At 37.0% G+C, this 20,017-nt stretch overlaps 1 protein-coding gene across 1 annotated transcript in view; it reads right to left on the reverse strand.

Moving 5' to 3' along the window:
* Nucleotides 1-4,560: 4,560 nt before the first annotated feature.
* RPRD1A (regulation of nuclear pre-mRNA domain containing 1A) overlaps nucleotides 4,561-20,017 on the reverse strand; it is a 40,773-nt gene continuing 25,316 nt past the window's right edge. The window contains exon 7 of the mRNA XM_063300331.1: nucleotides 4,561-6,172. Within this exon, the coding sequence (XP_063156401.1) occupies nucleotides 6,023-6,172 (150 nt within the window). The 3' untranslated portion in view covers nucleotides 4,561-6,022. The remainder of the gene's footprint in view (nucleotides 6,173-20,017) is intronic.

The following is a 20,017-nucleotide window of genomic DNA, read 5'->3' on the forward strand; positions in this document are numbered from 1 at the left end:
ACCATGGATAACCATGCGTCTCCATTCCTTCGGCACAATTGGCCCGCCTATTCCTTGTACACGTGTACAGATTACACGGATGTCCCTCCCACTTAATTTCTGACAGGGGCACACAATTCACCTCTCAGTTTTGGTGGGCATTTTTAAAACTTTTGGGCACTAAACAGGCATTGTCCACGGCATGGCATCCTGAGACTGACGGGGCCACAGAGGCGCTAAATTCAACACTGGAACAATATTTGCGTGCTTTCGTGAATTATCAACAAGACAACTGGGTTGACCTCCTTCCCTTTGCTGAGGTTGCCTACAACAATGCCATTCATCAAAGCACCGGTCAAACCCCTTTTCGCACCGTTCACGGCAGGGATTTTGTCCCAATCCCTGACTTGCCTCAGCCATCTATCCCGCTTGCTTCACCGTCCGAATGGGCAACACAGCTGGCGGACTCTTGGCCGGTCATCCAGCAGGCACTAGCGGACGCACAGTCTGCTTACAAACAGCACGCTGATAAAAAGCGTGCCCCTCACCCTTCGTTTCAAGTGGGTGACATGGTGTACCTGTCTACCAAATTCATCAAGTCCTCTCAACCATCGAAAAAATTAGCTCCTAAATTTGTGGGTCCATTTCGTATTGTGACACAAATAAACCCAGTGACTTTTAAACTTGATTTGCCGCATAATTTGAAACACTTACACGCTGTATTTCATTGCAGTTTGCTCAAACCTCTTACTCACTCTGACCGCTGGCATGATCAACCTCCGCCACCTCCTCCCATCATGATTGACGGGCAACAACACTTTGAAGTAAAAGAAATTCTTGACTCTCGCCGGCTTCGCAACACACTGCAGTACCTAGTTCGCTGGAAACATTTCCCCCACCCGGAATGGGTGGCCGCTCACGATGTGGCTTCCCCTATTCTTGTTCGTCAATTTCATAATGCTTACCCCTCCAAACCGGGTCCATAACTTTTTTGGGGGGGGGGCAGTATGTCATGTTCACCATTTCAATGTGCTTGGTACATCGTAACGTTTCGCATGTCATTTGCCTGATATGTGTTTGATCTCGGGAGGGAGGAAGATTCCTCTTCGGGGAGTTGTTATCTGTTGGCTGCTGGGTTGGAATGTGTTTGGGTTATCTCATGTGTTCAAGGTTGCTTTCCCAGGATGTGTGGAAAACGGTTACTAGCACCTGGGAGGGGGGTGGTTGCTATGGCCGGTAGGGGGGAGGGATTGAGTTTGGAGCTGGGGGGGTTTAGTTTGTATTTGGCGCGCTTTTAGTCATTCTCAGGTTTCTCTGTATCTGCCATAATTTCCCTAATAAATCAGATTTCATTTAAGTAACCTCTTGTGAGTCTGAGTGTTTGGGGTAGGCAACCATTACAGTCATGCCAGATGAATCATTGCTTTTTTCTGACAAAGTGCCTAAATTAGTAGACCAAGGAAATGCTGTGAATGTAGTGCATTGAGACTTCAGGTAAAGCATTTGATAAAGTTGACTATAGCTTCCTTTTTGATAAAATGAAACAATGTGGGATGGGTGGTCAACAAATGTACCCAATGCATATTCCATATTACTATGTCTACATGGAGAGAGGTAGAGTATTTAAGGGTTCTGCCCTGGGCCCAATGCTCTTCAGTATTTTTATAAATGACTTAGACAAGGAGATAGAAGGGATGTTCAAAATATTTGCAGATGACACAAACTGGAGGGGATTGCCAACATCCTAGAAGACAGGCTCAGTGTTCAAAACAATCTTGACAGGTTTAACATTAGTCCTTTTCTAAAAAAAATGCTATTCAATGGTAAAAAAATACAGGGTTTTGCACATAGGTACACAAAATCAGATGTACAAGATAGTACCTGGCTTAGCAATAGTACTTGTGATAAGAGTCTGGGTATATTAGACGACCACAAATTAAGCATGAGCCAGCAGAGTGCTCCAACTGCCAAAAAAACCCAATACAATCTTGGGCTGCATCAACAAAGGTATAATGTCGAGATCACAGGAAGTGATTTTTCTGCTGTATGCTGTACTAGTCAGACCCCACTTGGAAGACTCTGCCAATTTTGGTTGCAATACAAGACAAGGAACTATAAAGAGAGCAGAAAAGAACAGCAAGTACAGGTCTTGTGTAGTGGCAATGCAGAAGACCACTATTGAGGAGTTAATAACGTATGTTGATTTTCTCCTTCACACAAATAAGATTAGAGTTTATGTTGAGTTATGCTGATGCTTAATTGGTGTGTTTTTATTTCTGTTTGGCATGGGGATAAAACCACAAGACTGAAAGTGCAAGCCCACTCCTCCAACAGCCCTCCAGAAAGTGTGGAGTGCGGGGGGGGGGGAGAGATAAGAGAAAACCCCCAGATTGTTTAGTTAAACACTAGCTTATCTGTAAGGCTTCCCAAGGTCTTGGAAACAGGTGGTGTAGGCCCTGAGAAGCGGCCAGTCAAGGTCAGGCCATGGAGCTTCGATACCATGGAAACATGGTCACGAGGTTTGAGGGCCAGACTTGGATAAAACCCTTAGAATTGTTTTGGAGTTTGGGAGCCTGTGCACAGACCTGAGCGCTGGGTGCTGTGTATATTGAGCCACCCTGGGGCATCTCTGCTGTCCTTATTAAAGGGCTCCTGGCAGCATAAAGGAGATAGGGTATCCCCTTGCTTAAGTATGTTATGATTTCTTTCTTTATGCTATGCTTTTTATGCTTTTGTATAATCTGCCTAAACCGTTTCTGGTTTGAACTATGTTTCTATTTAACTTTGTTTGCTTAAGTTTATAATAAAGCTTAAGGTTTCTTTAGCCACTGGCGTGCTTATTATTTCTGAATCTAAAAAGAACCAATTGCCTGAGCACCTGATCACTGCTCGGACACTTGGCAGAACAGCTTGAGGCTAAATTCTATGAATTTAAAAGGTTAAAAGGACTGGATATTTTTAGCTTAAAGAAGACCAAAGGGAGAGATGTTGGCAGTCTTCTAATACTCAAAGAGCTGTAACAAGGAACAGGGTGTGGGTTTATTTTTCATAGTGCCTGAAAGTAGAACAAGGACCAATGGGTGGAAGTTTTACAGTGTGAGATTCAAATTCAGGAGTAATTTCTTGTCATGAGAGCTATTAAGCATTGGAACAGCCTCCTTCCTAGAGTTCCTAAGGTGCTCCATCGCTTGAGGTTTTCAAAGGTTGAGTCACTTATCTGGGATGGTCTGAGGGTTCCTGCCCTAGGCAGGGGGTTGGACTAGAATGTTGTCTGGAATGTGATTAATAGAACGCAAGGCAGCGTTTTTTAGCAATAGTTGCAGAGTAGAAGCATCCCAGGAAAAAAAAAGGATTTGCACAGGAAAGGCTTGATTAGCGTTCAGAAAAATAAAACAAGTCTTCACACATTGGTTAGTGTAAAAACAAAGTAAAGATTGCTTACATTTTTATTTTGAAGAAAGAAAAGAACTCTGGTGTGTGCGCGTGAGGTACTCTCGGACCAGAGCCACATCACCATGTGGCTCTGCTGCATGCACATCTGCTCAGGAGGAAACAAAATGGAGAACTGGCCACGAGGGGCCCAGAGAGGAGGAGGAAACAGGAAGTCAGGAGATCAGCACTCCCCACAAACACAGCCGACACACACTTCGCAATAAAAGTCACGCTTCAACAGAAGAGTCCCCATTATGTTCGTGAGACGATGCATAGTTGAAACCTGATTTTCCCAACAAGGAAGACCTCCAACAACTCTTCCACTCCTATGATTCTATGAATACACACACACACACACACACCCATCCTCAGACTCATTTGGTAATGGTGCAGATAGGATTCATAGTTATGTGGAAGTCAAGCCACAAAAGAATTGCCACAACCTGTCCATTCACAGAATAATGCCATTGGATCTATAAACTCTTATTCAAGAAGGAAGAACTTAGTAACATTTAATGAAAAACAAAGGCTTGGAACAGAAAGAAGAAAAACAAACAAAATGAAAACAAATCAAACTAAAAGCTTATGAGACGACTAAAGATTTCTTCTAATGCTGCTGCTACTGCTGCAATCAAAAATTAAGCCCTTTGATCATGCAGAGAGGCAAACTGCCACTGAAATCCTGTGCAGTTCTTCCGCATAGGTGTAGAACCTATATAGTATGTGTAAATCATTGAGAGTCCAATATACTAGTTCATTTACAGTGTGTAATAAAATCAGGTTTAGATCTTTATCATGCACAAAGCTATGAAAGGCAGTGGCACTAGTGTAAGTGACCATTTGAAGAACATTATTCTTTACAAATTCAGATCCTGTAACCACCTCTGAAGTTCACAATAGTATGGTTTAACAAATAAAAATTATACAGTGTAGGCCTACAATGTGCCTGACCAACACTCTGATATCCATCTAAAGATCATACTTCAGAAAAATGAACACCATAAAACTCTTCTACTTTTTTCAGAAAGCTGATTCCAAAAAATTGTCTGTTTAATTAAATTGTTTTAGGATTATCTAAAAAATTATAAGCAAAAAGTTAAAAATAGAAGCAAACAATAGCAAGCATTTTGGATAAGAACTGGAACATAATGCAAAAGTTAAGAATTTTAATGTGTTACCTATTTTACTGACAAGATTTAAACAAATATTTAATTATTTCCACTAAATAAATTGGATTTCACTAGGCTTGATTGGACCATGCCTAAAATTTGCAAAACAGCGTATGAACACATAAAACAATTACTACATAATGCAAATATGGTAAACATCCAATACTTATTGCATGAACCAATTGTTTACTATAGAAAGAAGTGACAGATCGGGACACTAAATGTGCACCAAAATGGTCTGCGTAACAGAGTCATCAATATTTTTATCTCAGGAATTCTACTTTCATATATTTAAGTAGCCATAGTAAAAATTAACATGTTTGATATGTAATAATGTGTTCTTCTAGTAGCATTTAATGTATTTCCATTAAACAATGCTATGGGCAAAATCTAAAAATATGCCAGCAAGGGGAAGAGTGTTATTTAGGTAATTTACATTGTACATGTACATGTATGTTTCCGTATACAAATAATTTCTTCATTTGAGATTGTCCATATAGACATCGGGGCAAACATGTTGAGATATAAGGGGTAGATGAGCATGTATTTGTCTAGCTCACGACTAGTCAAGAATAAACTTTTCTCATATTAAAACTTTGGGAATGCGAATGCCTTTCTGCAAGTAACATGGAAGCAACTGAGATATCCCAGAGCAACACAACTCTTTGGTCAATGAATCCAGCACACTACAATGATATTTTTCACACACTTACCTGGAAGTAAACTCCACTGAAGATAGTGGGACTTTCTTCTGAATTAGAATTTCACTAGTATTTTAGGATTTTTTAAAAATTATTTCTATATAACCACTCCCAGTTATGGGAAGTGAATGATGTTCAAAAAAGATTATCCTGGATGTTTTCTAGGTTTGCCTACTTGGGCATAAATATAGAACAGAAATCTTGTATAAGCAATACAGTCTTATTGCTACAGTCAATACAGAAAATGTATCTTAAATATTACTGATGGTTTGAAATGCTAAATCATATCACATTTTTAATTTACTTAAGTAAGATCATTGTTGGTCTTTCAATGTCTGTTTTTAATATGATTTGTATTCAACATTTAAAAAAAATAATTGTTCTTCAAATATTTAGCAATCAAAATATAAGTTTCTGCTACTTGAGTACACATATTTTGTTTAATTTAACAGAACTATATCCATAAAAAGCACAAGAAAAAAAAGAAGCTGTTTTCTATTGGGGGCAAGATTTAGTCCAAAAGTATACAAAAATTAATTGCAATAATCACTTTTTTAACATAATACACAAATGCTGCCTCTTACCATAGTACCTGCTTTACCACTTGTTAATCAAATATTAAACAAAGCAACATTCAACATTTCTTATAAATTAGAACACTTCAGTGCTATTTCAACAAACATACAAAAATAATTATCAATCAACCTGACCAATTCCTCACTCCAGTGAAAGATCTGAGTATCAATCATCACTATAGACATCCCCTGCAAACGGTAGATGCACTTGACTTCCTGTGACATTGGGGAGTCTTGACAGATCAGGGAGGCTCTGGATGCGTGACTTGAGTTCTTTCCGTACCTGGGACACACCTGTTAATTTGCGCTTGTATTCCTGTAATACATGAAAAACATTATATAAGTCAGTCATTTCATTTTGATCATTGACAAGCAGAACAAAACAAAAGAGTCACATTTAACTCATTGAATATCACTGCAGCCTATATAGCACAGAAATTGGCTAGAGTAAAACAAGCTATAAAATCATATAACAATACAAGTATAATTTAAGAATTTTGGGCATAAAAATAATATAGTAAAGCATCATACAATTTATATAAGGCAATTAAATTATTATTATTTAGAATAACAGAATAGTAAATTTACCAATCTAAAGTATAGAACCATAATAGCACTAAAATCCATGGAAAAATTGTGATTCATATTAGTATTGTATCTAGAGAAAATGTAGTGACGTATATGGAAGAATAATACATAAGTGATTATGGTTTCAAAACTGAAAGTTAGAGTCCAATTATAGTGACTATTTATCTATATTGTTAAAATGACTGGCAGCTAATAATAAAAATAAGACAGAAATAAGAACCAATTAACAGGTATCTCCACTAAGGTTTCAAGAGTACTTTTCAAAGAAAAGTTCAATTTACTGTAATATAATGGAGATATACTAAACTGAAAATGTCTAATGAAATTGCAAAGAATTGCAGGAGAAGTAACACCTGTATTTCTGGCATCTTGCAACACCTGTCAGATATTAATGGTTTAAAGTTCTTAATGAAAGCATACCTAATATGTGGAATTATAGATATATCATTTCTCCTGGGATAACTAGAGGTAGCCATCAATTGCTAAGCAACTTGATTTGGGGAACTGGGCCACAGGCTGAAGCAACTAATTTTAACTTGAAAAACATAGAAAAGTTTTTATAAATGACTTCTTTCATATCCAGATCAAACCTTAAGCTGCCAATATGATGCCACCTTCTTGGCTTCACCATTGTCCAAAAACAAGTCATTTTCAGTGCACACTATTGGTAATAATCGGCAGGTCAGCAGGTGGGCCAAATTCTGTATCTCTCCACATCCACACAGCGTGTTATTATCCGTCAGCATTCCCCATCTGAGCATATTAGTCTTACACTTAGGCACTCCAACCCTCAACCTATTCAGAGTCCCCCAAATAACATAAGGGCGGTCAAATCCCTCAGCCACTTTCTCTTCTGGGACTATTCCTTGGTCAGTGATTTCTCTCCTCCATCTTCCAATTCGGTTTTGTTCTTGCATTCCCTCAAGAGTTTCTTCTTGCCGAGAAACTCTTCCTAGATTTTAGTCAACGCGTCTGAGGCTCATTCCCATACAGAGGGTGCCGGGGATCACTCTCGTTTTGTTCTCTCAACACCTGCTGCAACTACTCTCCTGATCTTGGGTGGTGCAATACCAAGGGGGTACATTTTCTCAATTGGTGTAGGTTTAAGACATCCTGTCACTATTCGTACTGCTTCATTTACGGCGATGTCAACTTGTTTCATGTGTGTAGACGCATTCCATACCGGAGTGTCTGCTGCAGCGACAATCAAGTCCAAAGCTGATGTTCGTAATGTGGATGGCTGGGCTCCCCATGTGTAATTTGTCAATTTCCTAATAATGTTATTCCTCGCACTAACCTTGGCCTTAATATTCAGGCAGCGCTGTTTAAAGGAAAGCATTTGATCAAGTGTCACACCGAGATACTTCAGTGTTGGACAATTCTGTAATCGGTCCCCTTGCCATAACTGCCATTCAGTTTAGCCCCGGCATCTTGATTTCGAAGATGGAAAGTGCACACTTGCGTCTTACTTGGATTAGGCCTCAAGTGTAATATTGTCCTAATTTTTCAAGTGTTTCCACCTATCTCATCAATACTTGATCCTTGTGTAGCCACTGCTGTATCATCTGCGTAAACAGTTGTGTGTTGTTGGGAACTGGTTGATCATTTGTATATATATTATATAATATCGGGGATAGTATGCTCCCTTGTGGCAGTCCATTCTTCTGTAACCTCCATCTACTGTTCTTTCCATTCAAAGTCACATAAAATCTCCAATTCTGTAATAGACAGCCAATAACCCTAGTGAGCCCACTGTCTCTGGTGAGACTATTTATCTTGCGCAGCAATATCCTATGATTAATGGTATCATACACTGCAGTTAAGTCAATAAAAGCCACTCCAATAAATCACACTTTAGCAGTTAATAGTATCAAGAATAAACAGGGTATATCCCCCACATCTTAGAAAGTTCTATTAATATTGTGAAAACCTACATACTATAGAATCATGGTGAATGAAGAGGCCATTTAGGCCATCTAGTCTAACTTGCTGCTCAGTATTGCAATCCAAATTCAGTTTTCCCAACAGATGGCTGTCCAGCTTCCACTTGTATGTGTCCAATAAAATAGTCTAACATCATAATGAGCTGCCTGACTGCAAAATGGAAATTAGAAACCCACATTCCAATGCTGAGAGGCTTCTGCTGAAGTTGGATGGGGCATTATAGTTTGAAATTGCTATTATGTCCCATTTATTTCTCAAAGCCTTTGTTGGAGGATGGGAGAGAGGGAGAGTTACTACCTATTGCAACTTTATCCTATGAGGTGCTTACAATAAGGATAAAAGGGATTTCTAGCTAAATTAAATAGTTTCAACAACTGTCTTAGTTTACAGCAGCCTTCCTCAACTTGCGTGTTATCTAAGCATGTGGACTTCAACTCCCAGAGTTCCCAAGCCAGCATGAACATAGCGGAAAATTCTGAAAGCTGAAATGTGTACATTTGGAGGGTGGGCCCAATGTATCTTAACACGCTATCCCAAACCAATTTTGAAAAAAATTAAAATATTTATAAATCTGCTTTCCTAATAACATTTATCATTAAAAGCACTTAACAAAAATGTATGATTAGATACAATACAAATGTATCAAAACGGTAACAGTATCAACAGCAGTGGGAAAACCACAAAATAAACTGGAAAAAAGATATAAAACAGATCAAATCCTCAATATCTCTTTGGAACAACACAATGCTTTACAAGATGGTAAAGAAACAAATTTCCAGAGAAAAGTCCCCAAATTTGGATATGACATCAGAATCCCAGTCCTACATACCCACCTTCCTGATTGCTGAAAGCCTGTGGAAGGGGGAGAAAAAAAATCTGGCTGAAAAGAAGTCATAAATGTCATCTTGAAAATGGTAAAGCTTGCATACAGATGTAAAACACAGATCTTGAATGCTAATGTCCTGCATTATTAAGCAACCATCACCACCATTAAACAGGCAGAAAAGGGACTGCTCAGCTGAGAATGGCGTTGAGAACACAGCATTGGACTTACTGTAAAGTTCTTTTCCTACCAGGATACCTCCTTTTATTGCTTCATGATTTCGTTACTCGTTACTATTTCGTTCTAAATGTAGCTACATTCTGCTATATCATATGCAAAATGCGCAGCCTACTGACAAGATATGCCCAGCTAATTTTACCATTGGTCCTTTTTTATATAAGTACAAATATGTTTTATACCATTAAATTTTATTAACTACTGGTGTTTGACCACAATAAAGATTTCTTCTCATTTTCCTTCCACTGCTACAAGTAGGATCAGGTAATTTTCTTCTGTTGCCTCTAGGCAGTAGTATAAAAAAACCTCCTTCATAATTTAAGACCAGAGGAAAAAAAATTAATAAAACCTCCTTTGTGTAAGAGAGAATAAAAATTACAAGAGATGACCCTCTTTGTCAAAATACGCATCTTCACTAAGGTACAGTCTGGATACCCTGAGTCCTTGATAGAAAAAAGAACTTCACAGTATTTGTGGAATACCCTTGCCCCAGAGATACAGATGGCCCAAATCTTGCATTTTGTAAGCTGATGAAAGCAATCGTATTCCAGAGTGTGTTCAGCCCTTAGTTTAGTTTTATGGATATCCATGATGCTTATTGTTAACGTTTAACATTACTTTAATTTTGTGTTCTTAAGTTGTGTTTGCTTGACCTTGCCCAGAAACCCAGGAATGGGCTACAAATACTGTAAAACAAATAAACCTAATGTTTTAGTTTCCTACTATGACCTAAGAATTTCCTCAGCTGGGACCTACTAGAATGGAAGGGAACTACTTGTTGTATCTCACAAATCCCTAAGTCGCTTAGCAGAATATTAATTGAAAAGGCTGCAGAGGTGAATTCTGGGGGAGGTATGGTGCACTGAAAATGACTGCACAAGCGGAGCCAACGATCGCGGCAAAGACCAAGGAACCACTGACAACATTCCTTGGAACCTCTCCAGATAAAGAGAGGATGGGAGATCACCCATATATGCTCCAGATGGCTGCTTCCCATGAGGAGACCACAGGACAACAGTTCTCTGCAGGTTTGAGCGCCAGGAGATGACAAGATTAGCCATCTTGCTCACAACTGCGGCGGAGACTTTTAAAGAAGAAGTTTGCAAACCTCACTTTCTAATCACTTTCAGAAACTGTTCATTCTAAGCTATTAGAGACCTACGGAATGACAAGTTTGAAAATGCTGGATGAGTCTGCCTTTAATCCTGAATGAAATAAAAATTTAATCATAAGCTTAAGAATTCAAAGGATTTGGAATAAACAGCAAAAAGCTAAATAAGATTTTGATCTTATAAAGTTCTAAATGGACTAAGTGTCCAGATAAAATTGGAATATTGAAAATTTTACAGTAAGATTTTGGAATTAATTATAAATTATAAATTTATAATTAATTATAATTATAATTTATAATATAAATTATATAATTTATAATACATTATATTTATAAACAGCTTCTTGTGGGAAATAGATCTGGTTTTGGTTTTTACAAGACGTAACAAAGAATTTCATGATTTCAAAAACTGGACACTAGAGGGGACTAAAGATTTTAGGTAGAGGAAAGATATACAGGCTTGCAAGATGGTACAAAAAGTTATGACAATAAAAATACTGAAGGAGACTTTGGAGGAATGGAATCAGAAGACAGTAACCATAATATCAACGATGTCAGTAATGATGTCTACTTCTATGTATAGACTATGTCCAAAAGATGTTATTGAAGAAATGTCAGATGTAGAATAAATTTTATCTGACAAGGTAGAGATGGCTTCAGAGGTGGATTTACAACTGATAGGCGAAGATAATGTTTTAGAAAAGGATGCTTCACTAGATCTACAAAAGAAATTGGCCGAGGTTTTAAAATTTAAAAGGAAAATACAAATGACAAAACAAGAGAGTAATCTGGATAACTTTTTCCTACTGGATTTACAAAAGAGGCTTTTGTAGCCTTGAAGAGCCTTGAAGAGCTGTGTGCAATGGGACAAAAAAGAAATGAAATCAAACCCTACGATATTTGAATGAAGATTAAGACTGTTAGAAGTAAAAGGAAGGAATATAAAGTTGGTTTATTTGATCGAAGTCAAAATATATTGTTACATCTGGCCACCTTTTATGGACTTTCTGCTGATACCAGGCCTGGAAAAATGATGCTTTATGGATTTATTTATAGATAAGAGATGGGATATGGAACATGGGATGAAGAGATAAATGTTTGTAACTTTAGAGAGGGTGAAGTTATTAAAGTTGTTTATACTTGTGATGAAAGTGGGAAATCAATTCTTTATATATTTCTTTTCTCTTTATTCTTACTTTTTTCTTTTTCCTTGGACTTTTTACTCCTCTCTATTTTCTTTTCTTTAAGTTTAGTTTGTATTAGATTTTAGTGTTATAACCAAAATTCTTAATAAAAATTGATAGAGATGATAGATGCAGAGGTAAAGTGAATTGATGGCAAACTGGGTTCCATAACTGTGTGCTATGCAGGCTTGGATCTACCTATCTGGCATAAAGGATGTCTTATGGCTGACAGTAGTGTACTGGAATAAGACAATTAGAGACCATTAGAGAGTGCCAGTCCCTTGCCCTCTTGAAGTAAAATTCAGTGGTTTTTCAGATGTTATGTGTCACTGTTTCTTGATGAAGATGCTTGAATGCAGGCAAAAGGATAGACACAGATTTGGTGACCTGTGGATGATAGAGTTAACCTTGGATGGGAGTGTGTGACCACACAGCCTGGGAAGATCATACAGAGTTCCTCCCTGGTCTGTAAGACACCCACTTGGCTGTTGGTATAGGTGCGAGTGAAAAATCCAGTTTCTTTTGAGTTAATGGAGCTGAATGAGTGGCACACCAATGCCTTTAAGACAAGTGGAAGACAAAGAAGAGCAACCTACAAACAGAAAACAGGAAAAGAAAGTGATTCTGTACAGATGTCTCTTCATATGAAGAGGTACAAAGATGGATAGTCCCTTGAACCCTGAGAGAACGGATGCTAGCATTGAGATCTGCTGTTTCAGTGAGACCAGCTCATATACCTTAGCTGATGCCTACTTATAAAAAGGTCAGTTTTATGAAAAATAGGTCACCAGGGGCCAGACCTCTTCCTCTTGCTCCAATGGCAGATGAAGTGTCTAGTAAACATGTAAATCTGAACTATTAATGCTCTGCAGAAGGCTGAATTATAGCCTTGGGTTCTGACTTCCAGGCATGCAGCTATAACTGATTCAATTCTAGGTGAAACTGGCTCTTTGAAGAGCTCATAGAGGGCTTGTGGACAACTGCACCAATTTGGAATACCAAGGTCTTTTGAGTCACTGGGATCTAAACAAGTTGGCTTCCACTTTCTCCAAGGGAAGCAATAAGAAGGTTGAGATGACACCTTTGGACCTTTTGATGTTCAGAGCTTCTGATGGCAAGGATCCTTCTGGAGAAAGTAGATGAACTATCTCACAGTGATAGCATGGAACACTTGCAGTTTAGATACCACTCTCACTAATCCACATTAGATTGGCTGAGCCAATTTGCACTTAAGATGAACAAACTCAGGATATTTTTCTATTGAAAGAAGCAGAAGACTGCCCATTCCAGCATCCATGAGATCTCCCAAATGAGGCAGATGGTTCCATCATGATGACTAATGTGTGTCAGGCTGTTGCTGCTTGTCAGAAATGAGTCCATGGCAATGATGTACCACGCTTACCGCAGATGCAATTGGAGAGGTTCACTTTGACTTAATGATCATGCTCAATGCCTCTGGAAAGAAGATATTAATCACTGGGCCCAACACTGGGGTAATGAATGGCTGAGTTAAAGCTTCCTTGAGGTCAAAGGTCTTAAGGGCCTTCTTGGCCAAGTGTGAGAAATCATTTCAAGTTAAAAAAAAAAACTCATAAACTCAATGGTTGCAATTTCTTTCCTATCCTTCTGTTTTTAAAAATCTGGGAGAGACCGAGCCACTGGATGAGTCAATACTAGGTAACTGACACATAGTGTTCTAGGATGTGCCTCCCCACCTTTTTTCCAGTGACAAATGTTTCCTTCTCATTAAGAGCCCTGAAGTTTGAAACAACAGTATGTTTTCTTCTAAGGTTAAGACAAAGTCTTGCAACTTTGGTGTTTTGTTCCAGACACCTGCAAAAATTATTTTCAGCCTGGAACATTTTTCAAATATCTAAGTTGTAATTTTATCACAATTAAGTTTGAGGTATTAGTCTTGACCTTTAATATCTGTAGCTTGTTAAATGTCAAATGCTTAGTGGTTTATAGATCATTCTAGGAAATATTGCAAGTGTTTAAAGGAACTTACATCCAAATGCTTAAGAGAAGACTAAGCTGGAATATTAGCATACTAAGTTAAGTAGACAGGCAAGATTAGCAACAAGATGAGGTCTGAGTAGTAAGTCTTTGCACTGTTTGGATACTTCTGAAGATAAACAAATGAAAGTACAAGACAGAAAATCAATAGGGATGGTGGGAGCTATATAGGCATCCCAAACAGAGGTCATGAATATGTGCCCAGTATAATGAGCTCTCAAAAACAAGTTTGCTCCCCTACAGCCAAGGACTTCTATAATACTCTGTTCTCAGGATGCGCTGTTACAGAAAATCAGAATCTCAGAGAATAAGAATTCACATATGCTCTATTAGAAGTTACCATTAATATATATGCTCACATAGAAGTTACTTTATTGAAAAGATCTGCTGTTCTGGGAAGCTCAGTCACTAAAGTCACAGTGAACGAGACACATAGTAAATTGTTGTATACAAAAATTCTTCATTTTACGTGTAGATAATTAAAGAGGTCAGCAATTGTGGTGCATCTTGACATTATTGATGTGTAGAAATGCAGCTATGAAGGTTAAATTTAGGTTGCTTGGTAGAAGGCTGAAAATCAAGACCTTAAAGATAAGCTTCTCTGGAATGCTGCCAGCTTCATGAGGACCAATTAAAGAATCCCAGTTTATGCATGAGAAAATGATGTAGGGGGTTAGGACTATTAGATCATTTTGGAACAAGACAGTAGAAAAAGGATACATTCCCTCTTGAACTAGAATGGATCCAGATCTAGCTGATTATGTAATTAATTAAAACAGTGGTAGAACAATTTTTATACAGGTCTTTGAAAAGCCAGCAGAGAACCCATATTGTGGAATAATCTGCCATTGAGGATGAAACAAGGTATCTCTTTAGTACAGTTTGGAAGGTCTAGAAAAATATTATTTCAGTTTTGTGCTAAAATGTTTCTCTTATATTTCTAATGTTGCTTTTACAGATGTTTATTACAGTATTCCTTTGTAACTGTCAGGAGCTGTTAAGGGAATGGATCACAATATAACGTTTTAAATTAAATAAAAACAATAAAATAATCAGCACTAGAGCATGAAGATGGACATATTTTCAATAATTCAAATAGGAGACAAAAATGTTACCATCATAACTGAATGTGACAGCCAATCAAAGAGGGAAAGAGCTATGGGGAAAAATACATATAGTGGAGACATATCGAAAGAGATATGGTTTATATGCTAATGCTAGAAAAAAGGATAATTAAATATAATGGGCATTGTGGGCACTAGCAGAATGAAAAGTGCCAGTTGCATATATTCATATCTGGATATAAACTGGATGAATAAGGAAGGACTTATGAGAACATCACACAATGCATTAAAGAAATCCAGTTTGTTCAATCTCGTTACAGAAAACTTAGTACAGACAATTAGGAAGAAAAAGAATATTCTATAGAATATAAATACAGACATGCTGATGTTTCTTTGAAATACAGAGAGATACTTAGTTACAATTTCAATTAAATCATAAACGCTTTAAAGAATCCAGGTTGATTTAGGTAATTGCTACAAATAACTGGCCAATAACCAAATACATGTAACTATGAGTTTCCCCCCACTTTTTTTTTAAATAGTAGTTTTATTAAAAATTACAGTTTGGTGTAGTAGTTAAGGCACCAGGCCAGAAACCAGGAGACAGAGAGTTCTAGTCCCACCTTAGGCATGAAAGCTGGCTGTGTGATTTTGGGCCAGTCACTCTCTCTCAGCCCAACTCACCTCACAGGGTTGTTGTTGTGGGGAAAATAGGAGGAGGAAGGAGTATTTAGGTATGTTCCCCGCCTTGAGTTGTTTATAAAAATAATAAAGGCAGGATAAAAATTCTAAAAAAAAAAAACCCTAATACAAACTAAAACAAGTAAAATAGGTAGAAAGTGCAGAAAAGAAAAAGAAAATAGAAAAATAGAAAAGAAAAATATAGTAAAGAAAAAGAAAATATATAAAGAAATGACTTCCCCCTTCATCACAACAATTTTAGTAACTTATCACCTTCTCTTAAAATACAGCAAACAATCTCTTCCTCCTATCTCCCATCTCACATTTATAAACAAATCCCTAAAGCCTCGTCATTCAGTCCTAATGCCAGCAAAAATCCATTAAGCGTTACCAGAGATAACAACATACCTATTTTAACCTTGATCAAATAAACCAACTTTATATTCCTTCCCTTTACATCTAACAATCTTAATCTTTAGTTCCTTCCAATAATGTCCCAGAAGTTGATTTAATTTTTTCTTTGTCCCTTCTCACAAAATTCTTTAAAGCTTTAACAAGCCTGTTTTGTAAATCCAATATAGGAAAGTTATCCAGGTCACTCTTTTCCTTTGGTATTTTATTTATCAAATTATGCTACCATCTGCCCCCGAAGGAGGGACTCTGGGCAGTTTACAAAAACAATTTGTTATTTGTATATCCCTTATTAAGACATCAGCTGGTTTCATTTGTATGTTCAGTGTAGCATCTTTTTCCATATAATTCTTGTAGCCTGTCATTTTAAAATCCACTTTCAGATCAGTCTCAGCCTTGTCCATTGAAACTTGTTCCTCTTCCATAATATCTTTTAAATACAGTCTGTCTATAGAGGCAGACACACTTAAAATTAACTTCTGGGTCCATTGTTCAAAAATATCCTTCAATATGTCCGATGTTAAAAATATTTTGCTCCATTCTGTATTAGTAAGTTAAATTTAAGTGTTCTTCTCCTTTAATTGTAATCTTTAGTTCGTTCTGGTTCCCTCTAGTGTCCAACCTTCAAAGTGTCATCCTACCATGTCTTTTTAAAGAGAATTCAAAACAAAAGCATTTTCCCACAGGAAGGATTCTTATAATTAATTCCAAAATCTTATTTCAAATCCATCTGGATCCTTAGTCTGTTTGTAACTTTCCAGAATCAAAGTTCTATCACCCTTTTGCTGTTTTTCCCAAAAGAAAAAAAAAAAAAGTCCTTAAACTTGTATTTAAAACTTCTTTCTCTAAAGATTGAAGGAAACTCACCCAGTGCTGTAAACCTTGTTGATTCAAAGGTTCCTAATAGCTGAAAAGCAGTTAACAAGCTATCTCCGAAAGTGATTAGAAAAGGAAGTATGTGAACCCAGTGTCCTCTTTGAAGGCGCTGATATGGTTTGAGCCAAAAGATGGCTATTCCCTTGTCTCCCAGAGCTATAAACCCACTGGAGACCACTGTCTTGCAGTCTACTCACGAGGAGCAACTGTATGGAGCACTTGTGGGGATCTCAAGTCCTCTCCTTGTCTGCAGAGGAATTATGAAGAGCTGGTCTACTCACCGGCTCTTCATTCCACTGTGGTCATCAGCTCTGCTTTAGTGGAGCTGTCTTCAGTTCGCCATTTTTTCCCTGGAAGCGTAACTATGATGCTTTTCACAGTGCAAATTTAAAATGAAACTAAAGACAGTACATTTCATTATTATTGCCTAGCAGACAATATAAAATTACCATTGTTAGAATTCTTTTTTCTTGTTAGAATTTTTCAGTCCTCCCAGTTCCACTGCCTATTATCTAATATTGTATATGGCAAAGAATTTTCTCTTTATTTAAATGTGACTATAGGTAACTTTTCCTACCCATTAGAACATTTCCCCCAGGCCCCAACCCTGCTGTCCTTCAGGAAGGCCATAAAGACCTGTTTTTTATCAGCAGGCCTTGAGCCACAGAATTTTGCGAACTCCCTAGTATGCTATGTATGTTTTATTTATTTTGTATTCCCTGCAGTTGTTTGCTGTTTGGTTCTTCTTTTACTATTGTGCTTTAACTTGTCCTGTATGTCACCTTGATTTATTTGATGATTAGGCACCCTTACAAATTAAATAAATTAAGGCAATCAATGCATATGATTAGGAATTGAAATGAAGTTTAGTGGGTACAGAGTTAGCCTCATTGATTAGGGCAATAGCATTCCTCCCTGACATTAAGAAATTAATATCTATTTCAAATTCATGTTTAACATTTATTTTAGAAGTTTGGAAACAGTGGAAATTTTTACCTCTTTTTTTCTTCTGTTCCTTTATAGTGGAGAGCATTTTGTGGAATTAGAGAATGGAATGTCCTGGGTATATTTTGGAAAAGGACTGATCACAAATTCTAATTTGATGTTAGATGAGTAAAGTGCAATCCTTCTTTCATTATCTTACTAAATCTCTTCAATTATAACCATTAACATAGTCATTGTATATTTATTTTATTTAAAAATTAAGAGAATTTTTCAATATTATATAGCATTATATAAGTACAAGAAGTTCTCTTGAAAGTCTCAACCTTCAGGAGGCTGATTTCGGATCTGAACTTCATGAATCTATTTAAGGCCACTGAATTTCTTTTAAATCCAGACCATTACAAATGGACGGTGAAGATAATCTGTATATACCACTATGCATTGCTACAATTATATTACACACATTGTAATTTTCTAGATTGTGCTGGAAGAACTGTAAGTGTACTGTGATTTTTGGTGGTAAGGCCAAATTAATTACTCCTTGGTCAAACATAATTGGAGTAATTGGGAAAATCACCCACAACAAAGAATTATCCTATTTATTTACTGCACATATTTCCTATGGCTAACTTATAGTTTGTTATTGCAAAACCCTGGAAAACAAAAAACGTCTTTCAGTCATATTTATAAGTATGGAAAATTGCTTTGACTGGGAAATTCATACAACAAAGAGCTTTGAAAAACTCTACAGTTAAGAATTTATTTAAAATTGGCCACCATTTCTTAGTTAACATTAACAATTCTTTACTTAATAAATTACCTTCACCTGTGGAAATGCCACTCTGGTTAGAAGTACTGAATACAGATTGCTTAAATGTTTGTATTCCTCCTGAAAGTCACATAACATACACACATGCATCACATACAAATGTGTGCCATTTAATTCTATTTTTAGTTTTCTTGATAATTTTGTTCAATAACGAAGCTGAGAAAAACAGCAGCAGCAGATAAAAAAGGCCCATTCACTGTAAATTGAATATTGCCAAGGAAGTCCAATGTTCATTTCAAGAAAAGAAAATTAAAAAGGAAAATCAAGAGGACCAAATTTCTTCAAACCGTAGAGCTTTCCCCAAACCTCAATAACAGAAGTCTGGGCTGATGCAAAGCATCATTTTTCAGGTGTCCTGGAAGTCTCTTAAGATCTGGCTGTTTCCAGGCCTGTGGTTAGGGTGTTTGTGGAGCCCTTGCCGAATTTTAAAAAACGTCATGTGGTTTTATCTGAGCAGTCATGCTTTTTTAAATTACGTATTTTTAAATACTCTAAGCCACCAAGAGGCGTTTTGGATTTGCACAATGGCCTCAAAATAAACAAATAAAACCAATAAATAAATAAAAAAATAAAATAAAAAGTCAGCTTTTAAACTTGCTCATAAATAATTTGAAGTTATAGATGAACAGCAAAAAGATTCTGAATGACAACGAACTAGTTAAGTTACTTACAGGAAATGTTAAGAAGTCCAACAGGATCTCAACCTAAAAAGCAGGGGGTATTAAAATACTAAACATGGCTCAATATAAGTAAGTAAAACTTACTTGGGGGAGATGGGCAGTGGTTAAATTTGATAAATAAATAAAAATAAATAAATAGAAAGAAAGAAAAACCACTGGCCCAAATTCTTATCTTCACATATATGCTGGTGGAATCTATGGTAGTCATGACAAGGAATCAAGGCTATGAAGCAATACAAAAGAGAGTAACGTATCAAATTATGTATGGTATAGGAAGAATGGAATATGGACATAACATCACTGAGTTTAATCATGTGACATAATGAAACTGCAGGAACTTGACTGGGGTCAGAACCTCCTCCCATTCCCTTGGTTTCCCCATCTGCACCACACATACCTATGAGGGGTGAAATAGAGCCAAAAGCAGCTGGAGTACTTCCCTTCTGTTGGTGTACCTGCTTCCTATCTCTGTTAACTGGGAGACAGCATGGGAAGTTGACATTAGGTTAATTTAAAACTTACCCTAACCAGAACTTAATACATCTTAACCAGAATTTAATCTAAAGTACAGATATGAACATCATACTAAGCCAAATTATGCCACAACTTAATGAGGTATCTCACTTTGGCTTAGCATGATGTGTAAATCTATAATGGTTTGCAAACACTACTATGCATTATATAAACCAAACCACTATGACTTATTTAACAAACTGTAGCCTAGCACAATATGTTAAGCCACTGACTATGATACTTTGAAAATTCAGTCAAT

The sequence above is a fragment of the Candoia aspera genome, chromosome 4, assembly GCF_035149785.1.
Source record: "Candoia aspera isolate rCanAsp1 chromosome 4, rCanAsp1.hap2, whole genome shotgun sequence".
In the NCBI taxonomy this organism is placed as follows: Eukaryota; Metazoa; Chordata; class Lepidosauria; order Squamata; family Boidae; genus Candoia; species Candoia aspera.